Genomic DNA, 8,892 nt, shown 5'->3' with positions numbered 1-8,892 from the left:
CCCCATGGACTGTAGCCCACCAGGCTCCTCTGTCCATGGGATTCTCCAGGCAAGAATACTGGAGTGGGTTGCCATTTCTCCAGGGGATCTTCCCGACCCAGGGATCCAACCAGCATCTCCTGCATTTCAGGTAGATTCTTTGCCGTCTGAGCCACCAGGGACAAAAGCCTGGGATGCAATTCCTTTACCCTGCATTCCTTCGTCCCCCTTTTTCCTGAGTCAACCTCACACCTTTTCCTCAGTGAGGCAGCCTGGGTTGAGAACTTTTGAGTTCGGACAGTTAACTCTCTTGGCCTTAGTCTCCTCTTTGGTGATGGGGATAATAATTCCCTCCACACAGATGGGGCTGTGAGAACTGGGTGGAAAATGCAGAGGAAGTATCCAGCCCTCAGGGGACTGCTTACTTCATCTTCCTTCCTCTCTGGGCTCCAGGGAAGAGGCTGGGGAAGGAAGGGTGCCTGTAGTAGGAAAGCCCAAACCCTTCCCCCCCCACCCCTCGAGCTGGGAGGACTGTCCCTGGAAGGATAGCTACTCTTGTCTCCCCCTCCCTCTGATCTCACCTCCAACACTTTCAGCCTACCCCACTCCCTCAATTTGTCCGAAGGATCCCAAAGGAGCTAAGGCTGGGAAATCTGGGGAGGGAATGTGAAGCTTGCCAGAGTTGAGTCCTTTTAAAACAGCTGGGGGTGACCTGGTTTCCCTTCCCCCACTCCCCTGAAGCTTGTAAACAGCCCTCTGCAGCCCTAACTCCACGGCCAATCCTTCAGCCCCGAGTGTGTCACAGGAGGCAGTGACTGGCTCTGCAACACAAAAGTCAGGGTGGAGCAAACTCCAGAAAGGTGGACTGTGGAGAGATGTCTAGGGGTGGGGAAGTGGCTCATAGGACTGCAGTTACCGCTTCTTTTTGGTCCAGGAGTTCAGTTTATCAGTACTTGGTCGGGTGGAAAGGTTTTTTTGAGGCTTGGAGCAGGTATGGCTGGGGGGACCAGTTCAGTTTTCTCCCTGCAGGTTGGGAGGGGGGAGAGTTTAGTCTCTAAATCCTGTCCGACTCTTGCGACCCTATGCACTGTAGCCTGTCAGACTCCTCTGTCCATGGGATTCTCTAGGCAAGAATACTGGAGTGGGTTGCTGTTTCCATCTCCAGGTAATCTTCCCGACCCAGGAAACGAACAGGGGTCTCCTGCATTGCAGGCAGATTGGGAGGCAGAGGTGCCAAACCAAACTGCGAAAATCGTAAAACTCCCCAAAAGCTTTCCAGAATAGTACATACAAACCGGGAAGCGTTAAAAGGTGCGTTCCCTAGAGCCAGGTCCATAGATTTCGATTTCAGATAGTCTGGTAGAATCTACATTTTATTTTGAATAAACTCTCCCAGGTAATTCTGAGCTGGAGGTGTGAAGTCAACATTTTAAGGAACTGCTCCTTAAACTACATACATATCCTCACTGCTGGAAGTCCTTTCTTTGGTCAAACCAGACTGCTGTTTTGAAAGTTGTTTCGGGGGATCCTGGTTGCTTCTCTGCAGACTAAATTCTAACCAGGGTTTGGCTTGGCTCCTCACACTGGGGCAACGGTAACCATGGTAACCTAAATGGGGAGTAGGGGGAAAATCGTGAACCTTGGCCTGGCTCCTGGAGGGGCTGGCAGCAGTTAGACCCGGACCCATGCTAGGCCCTTGACAATTTGGATCTTGACCTAAGAGTTCAATCAAAGCAAAGTGAAGAAGAGCGGGGCGCTCCAGAGAGGGTCATTCTTTCAGAGAGAGGGTTCCCTGCTTCAGCGCCGGCGGGAATGGACACAGGCAGAGGCTCGGATTCCTGAAGCCACTGCGCTCGCCCCTCCGCCAAACTGGAACGGAGAGGCGGGGCCGGGCCGGGCCGGGGGCGGGGCCTGGACCCAGGAGCGCGCGTTCTTGGTTACTATGGTAACGCGTCAACACCCTGAGCGGAAGTGGTGCTGTGGGCTGCAGACGCGGTGGAGGCGCCGAGTTGGGGCGTGCGGCTGAGATGGTGAGGTCCCGGGTGTGGAGAACCTCGGATGGGGACCTCACGTGTTTTCAATTGTGTTGGGGTTCTGGGCGGGGAAAATGAGGATCTGCGGGGGGGAAAAGAAGTTGGGTATGGGGGTCAGAAGGTCCAGGAACAGGGATGACAGCCCTAGAAGAGGTTAGGGAAGTCCGGAGGGGGATCCAAGAGAGAAATAAGGAGTGGGATCGATTGCGACTGAAAATGTAATCTGGGGCTGAGCCGAGGAGCTGGAAAAGTGCTGTCCCAATCCTCATCCCCCTCCCATCTGGCTGTGGATTGTGGGATGTGATGTGGAAAAACCACTGGTGAGGAGGCCAGATAACAGGTTATGTTCTGCCTATATGGACCTATGTGCAAAAGAGACACCAGATGCCCGGGTGGAGAGCACACCCAGGAAAAGGACAAGCCTTCGTCTTTGTTCAGTTGACAGGTGTTACAGTTAAGTCAGGGAAACTCCACACTGCCCTGTGCCCACCCTGTTCCAGCTGCGTTCCAGCTCTGTCTTGATGGATTTGAGCTGAACACTCGGGATCTCAGGACACGTGACACTGCAGTTTTGAAAGGGCTGCACTCTCTGTGTGCAAAGTCAGGGCACCATGTCTGACTAGTAGTGCCACAATATGTAAGTCACCTAATGTCCCCGAACCCCAGTTTTCTCTTGTTATTGGGGGTCTGGGTCACTCATAGGTACTCAACAAACATTTGCAAACGAATAAGTGAATGAATGAATAGGGTACCAGATTTGAAAGTCCCTGGAAAGGGATTGGGGCTTCCCTGATAGTTCAGTTGGTAAAGAATCCACCTGCAATGCAGGAGACCCCAGTTGAGGGATTGAGACTGGTCTACCAGGCCTGCATTTCCCTGGGGTGGACAGGATGACATGAGGGTTTGAAAGGACAGCATGCCTGGGAGAAGGAAAGAAAGTAGTGTCTGGGATCCAGGGAGGATGGTGTGGTCCCTAAGGGATAAGTGAGGTGGGGCAGAGGGTAGGTGTTGGAGCCTTGGGTTACTGGAAATAACCTTAGAATTTCCGGGTGCACACCCTATGGCAAAGGTAGCTCCTTCAGTGTACTTGTGGACACACTTCATGCTCAGAGGTCACTCTGCTTTTCTGGGACTAAGTGTGGTTCAAATTCAGGGTCCCCAAGTTGGAGTTTCTAGAAGAGCTTTGTTAATGATAAAATCAACAAATCTCTGGAGGAGAGCAGTTCCCAACTTCTGAGGACTCTCTGCAATGTTGCAGCAGGGGTCTCCTTTCACTTATGCTTTTTATGGTGCATATTTATCCCTGGATCTCCATATTTATCTCCACCCGGGGATCTAGTGTCTCTTTTGCACGTAGGTTTGTGGGCCCGGTGCTATGTCTGTGAGGTCCTAGCATTGCACTTGGCATCTAAGGGCTCACAGGAAGTGTTAGTTCCCTTTTTCGCCTCTTTCGAAAATGTCTTATCTCCAAGTCAAATGAATCAGTGAGTTGCACCTGTTTAGACTTGTGGGCTTCAGCTCACCCAAATCAGGGATTCCCCATCCAAGGGCCACTCAGAGTGGGGCTTTGGTTTGTTGACTGAGCCCTTCTGAAGTCCCTTGGAGAGGACAGGGCATATGGGCACCTTTGAGAAGTAGTGGGTCAAGTTAGTGATCTCTGACCTTTGGCAGGCTAGGGGTGTGTGTGTGATGCTACTTACTAGCTTTTCAGGCTGTTTGGAGGAGTGGGGAGACAGGGTCACAATTAGGCACACCACTAGGACCCTTACAAAAATAATAAATAACATCCCCCAGAAGGAGGGACAGGGCCTCAGTGTTGAGTAGGATGTCATCTTCAAATGGTACCCCACAGATGGCCAACCTGGTTGTATTTGAGGAGAGGGAGGACCTGAGTGAAAGGCAAGATGCCTGGTACATGGGTATCCCCACCTTCTTCGTAACCAAAGTCTACAGAAAAGGAGGTAGAATCAGGTCAAGAGCGTGAAGCCGGTGGTGAACCTATGTGTGAAAGAAACTAGGTCCCTGAGTGGAGAGCACACCCGGAAAAGGACAGATCTTCGTCTTTGTTCAGTTGCCAGGTGTTACAGATACACCAGGGAAACTCCACGCCGCTCTGTTCCAGCCCCGATCCAGCTCTGTCTTGCTGGAATTGAGCTGAACATCCCAGATCTCAGGACATCTGGCACTGTAGCTTTTTAAGGGCTGCACTCTCTGTGTTCAGAGTCAGGGCACCAGGTCCACTGCTTTGTTTTGTAAAAATAGTGCCCCCTTCCCCTATCTCAGCCATAAAGAGAGTTACCTTTTCAATGCAGATCATTATTCAAAATGAGAAATACCTTAAGATGCTAATGCTCACCTGAAATTACTGTTAAACATTTTGTGAACTTCTTTCAGTGACACATTTCGGTTTCATAGGAGCGTTTTTACGGCAATACTTGCATATTTCATATAATCTACTTTCTTTTAAACTTGATACATTAAGGAGATCACCCTGCGTTTATAATGATGTGAAAATCGTATTCTGGTTAACCAGTTAATCTTTCTGCATCAGAATCTCTCCTGGAGCCCCCAGCAGGGGCTGAATTCTTACAGACATAGGATGGGATGCTATTTGAAGAGATAAGGCGTCAGCTAGGTCACCAAAAGGAAAATATAAAGGTTAGGGCTGGCATCTTTTTCTGTCCCAATCCTCTTCTTCCCCAATCATCCTTGTCCCCTCAAAGGTCTTTCCTTCCCTACCAGAGATGCCTTCCCTCAAGGAAGATGAGCACTCTAGGCACAGCTCAGCTTCTTGGGGATATTTATAATTTGTTAAGTCATGCAAGAAATAAAACCAGCCCTCCACCTCCTGGAAGAACCTCTTGGCTACTGCCTCTGGCCCAGAGGGATCTAACTTTCCATTTCTGCTTGTTCCTTCATTTTTTCTAGTACTTTTACACAGTGACCTCCCTAATCCTTCTTGTTGCTTTTGGCAAAACTGGTTATTCTAACCCTGGTGTAAGGCTTGTGGCTTCAAAGTCAGCATTTCCCCAGTGAGGTTTCTCAGCCACCCAACCCCAGAGCTCAACGCTTCCTTCTGCTCTGCCAAGCGGCTGCTTTTCTGTGGTCATCATCTGTTTTCCTTCCTCTGTTCTGACTTCGAGGCTCAGGCAGTCGAGTATTTCTTGTGTGACTTCCTCTTGACCTGGGTGCCAAGGGCGTAGGAGGGAAGTGACACAGTCCCAGCGCTGGAGGATCCTACAGTCTGGTGGGCACCCGAGCCTGAGGGGAAGGCTGCAGGAGCCCTTGGAAAGAAGCAGGAAAACAAACGCAAAACAACAATAATGCTTTCCATCTGTGCTCCAAAGCCTTTTCATGTACGTTATTTTCCCCAGCGCAGACCACATACGTGATGTGGAAAATGTGGAGTGGTGGTGTATTCTGGAAAGGCTTCTGTCTCAGTCTGGTCTGCAGACCCCAAGAGGTCGTCTTGCTTGGTTTCATTCATTCGTTCTTCAGCAAATGCATATCGAGGTCCTGCTACATCCAGACTCTGCACCTTTCCCCTTGGAACTGACACCGTCTCTTGTGATCCAATGCCCTCATCATTTCAGGTTATTCCTTAAGCTTTGCCTCAGTCCCACCTGTTGTGGATTCTAGTCATTCCTTCTTATTCTATTTTTGGTGGAAAGGGGAGCTGTTGCTCCCCACTCTCCATGTAATAACCCTTCAGAGTCTGTTATTAGGCATCCTTGGGGCTCCTGTATTTACCTTTCATGAATTAAAGCTTTTCTGCTCTGCTGTATTGGGGCTGACAGAGGCTGTAAAGCAAGGCGCCCTCTGTGAGCCTTCTGCTGACTGTGCCAGGCTGGGAGGGAAGGGCACACACAGCCACGCTTGTTGTGTGGAATGGAGCCAGCCGGAGAATAATTGCCCAATTTGGTGCGAAAACCTGCCACAGGTGGAACAGGTGCTGCAGGGAGTTCTCTGTGGTCATGGCGGATTAGAGAGAGCATTCAAAACATATCGCCCAGTGTTTAGTGACCTGGAATTCACGGTCATTTCCCTGTTCACCCTGTCCCCCTGATGGCTGCTCATTCCCAGGGTTGGTCGACCTGACGCGTCCAGCCCTTTGCACCAGGGTCTTCCATCTCCGAGAACTGCAGGAGATGGGGGCTCCTCCAGAATGAGATTTAGGGTAACCCTGGAGTTGTCCCACAGTCCTCACAGAAACCGCCCCCTGGAGACAGACTTCTCTTTAGGCTGAGCTGAAGTGGGACTGACCTTGGGGAATGGAGGTTGTGTTAGTCAGGGTTCTTGGTTATAAACAACAGAGCCAGAACTCCAATTTAGGGAGAAGGGAATGTATGGAGAGGATTTTGGAGAGTGCACAGAGTTCACGCCAAGGCTGGGCAGCTAGGCTTGGAAAATGAAAACACACAGGAACTGCAGCCAGAACTGAGGCTCAGATCACAACCCGGCACTGGCCTGGCAAAGACCCTTGATGCCACCCCCGGGGCTGGCACTTTATCGTGGCAGCTGCTCCTGGCGCCCTTATCAGCATTGCCCCAGACACAGGGAGTGACTGCCACTGCTGCCTTTGTCAGAAGGGGTTTCCATGTTCCCCTCTTACATCACTAGTTCCCTATTCATTGTCAGGCTTGGGGGATCTGATGGCTCACCTAGGTCCTTTGCCCAGGCTTGGAAGGCAGCTGTCTGATGTTTTCAGCTTCTACGCTCGGAGATGATCCCTGTCTCTTTCAGCTCATTAGATGGGAGAGACAAGGATCCAACCTAGAAGAGTACTGGATGGCTAAAAACTGACTCATGCGTGTTCAAGGGGTTCCCCCAGTGGCTCAGTGGTAAAGAATCTGCCTGTAATGCGGGAGACGTGGGTTCGATCACTGGGTCAGGAGGTTCCCCTGGAGGAGGGCATGGCAACCCACTCCAGTATTCTTGCCAGGAAAATCGAGTGTAGCCTGGCGGGCTACAGTCCATGGGGTCGCAAAGAGTCCAATATGAATGAAGTGTCTGAGCATGCATGCACGCACATGCACATTCAAGCAGTCCTGAGAGTGAAAGAGCCTCGTGGTGGACACAGCTTCAGGGTGGACCTGTTTGCCTGATTGTAGCTGGTAGTCGTTCATCCACTGAAGTTTATCAGGCACCTGCCGGCTGTGTGCAAGGTGCTTTTCAGCGTTACTGTCCTCGGGTCCCTACCGTAACCTTGTGAGATGGTGGGGACATGGAGGAGGTCAGATGGTAGCATCAGCTGTGAAGGGGGCTTGGTGTTCAGATGACGAGGTTGGAGGTGATGACACTGCCTTTCTGGAGAGGACAGCCCATGTGGCCTCACAAGAGACTGCTTGCGGGAAACGAGAACTGGGCTGACACTGAATCATCCTCCTGCCCGCCTTCCTTCCCTGCTGTGCAAGGGCTTGGACTTCTTCAGCTCAGAAACCTCAGAAGTCCTCCTTCTTGCTGGGCTTTTGTCCAGGGAAGCCACTGCTCCTGTAGGGCGTCTCCTGTGTTTCAGGATTTACCCAGGTGCTTTCCCATACACCCACCCAACCTTCCCTCAGCACGGTCTGGCGAAGCGTCTACCTTGCCTGGGGTGCAGATGGTGGTCGGTACTGATGAGTCCAAATTTCTGCCTCTCCCTGCAGCCATTAAGCACAGCTGGCGTGCTGAGCTCTGCCTCTACTGCTTCCAACAGGTCAAGGAATAGGCCTCGCTATCGGACCAAGGCCCTGAGCTCCGAGGTGGATGAGAGCCTTTTTGGAGCTATCAAGGTAACCGTGCCTCAGTCCCTCCAGGGAGCTGTCACCAGGAGCTTTGTGACCTGAACAAAGCTAGCTCTGGACAGGTCACTCCCTCTCCCAGGGAACTCTCAGACTGAGGGCAGTGGGGGTTTCTGCAGCTCCAGTGGACAAGCTCAGACACTCTGTGGGGCCCATGTAAACAGGCCCAGACACTCTGTGGGGCCCATGTAAACAGGCCACCTGGCTTCCTCTGCCCTTGAGATCTTTACATCTGTGCACCATTTGAAGATCTGTTATAATGCTGAAGGGAGGCTCAACTGCTGAACCCTCAGTTTCTGCTCTTTGCTCAGAGAACGCCCTGTGATGGAAACGTTTGAGTGCCAGTGGCCCAGGCTTGCAGATATAGAACAACATAATTGTTGTTCAACATAATCCCCCCTCCATCCAAGAATAGCGCAGAGTAGAACACAAATCATCCTTCTTTCCCAGTTGCTCAGCTGAAACAATTACTTTGCTTTGGAAAACGAGCAAGTAAATATTTATTTGCAAATATCAGCCAGTCTAAGAGGCTGATGACTAGAGAAGGAGAGCCAGAGAGTTACTTGGAGTGATCTTGGTTACACATGACATTCAGAAGGTGGGAAGGGAGGAGAGAAAGAGAATGAGATGTAGAGAGAAGAACGGTGAGAGATTGAGAAAGAAAAGGGACAGTGGAGTCGTTAAGAGAGTAAATCCTAAGAGTTCTCAGCACAGAAAAATTTTGTCTGTTTTTTTAAAATTTTGTATTGATATGAGATGATGGTTGTTCTTTAAACTTACTATGATTATCACTTCATGATGGCAAATCAAATAGTTATGCTATACCTTAAACCTAAACAGTAGGGTCGTCTAGTCAAGGCTATGGTTTTTCCAGTGGTCATGTATGGATGTGAGAGATGGACTGTAAAGAAAGCTGAGCGCTGAAGAATTGATGCTTTTGAACTGTGGTGTTGGAGAAGACTCTTGAGAGTCCCTTGGACTGCAAGGAGATCCAACCAGTCCATCCTAAAGGAGATCAGTCCTGGATGTTCTTTGGAAGGACTGATGCTAAAGCTGAAACTCCAATACTTTGGCTACCTCATGCGAAGCGCTGACTCGTT

At 50.6% G+C, this 8,892-nt stretch overlaps 1 protein-coding gene across 1 annotated transcript in view; it reads left to right on the top strand.

Moving 5' to 3' along the window:
* Window positions 1–1,918: 1,918 nt before the first annotated feature.
* Window positions 1,919–8,892, top strand: part of CFAP45 (cilia and flagella associated protein 45) — a 29,354-nt gene continuing 22,380 nt past the window's right edge. The window contains exons 1-2 of the mRNA XM_010846865.1: window positions 1,919–2,009; window positions 7,658–7,783. Coding sequence (XP_010845167.1) covers window positions 2,007–2,009; window positions 7,658–7,783 — 129 coding nt within the window. The 5' untranslated portion in view covers window positions 1,919–2,006. The remainder of the gene's footprint in view (window positions 2,010–7,657; window positions 7,784–8,892) is intronic.

The sequence above is a fragment of the Bison bison genome, unplaced genomic scaffold, assembly GCF_000754665.1.
Source record: "Bison bison bison isolate TAMUID 2011002044 unplaced genomic scaffold, Bison_UMD1.0 scf7180017864240, whole genome shotgun sequence".
NCBI lineage: Eukaryota > Metazoa > Chordata > Mammalia > Artiodactyla > Bovidae > Bison > Bison bison.
Note: the sequence above shows the minus strand (reverse complement) of the source record. Positions and strands in the feature narration are given on the sequence as shown.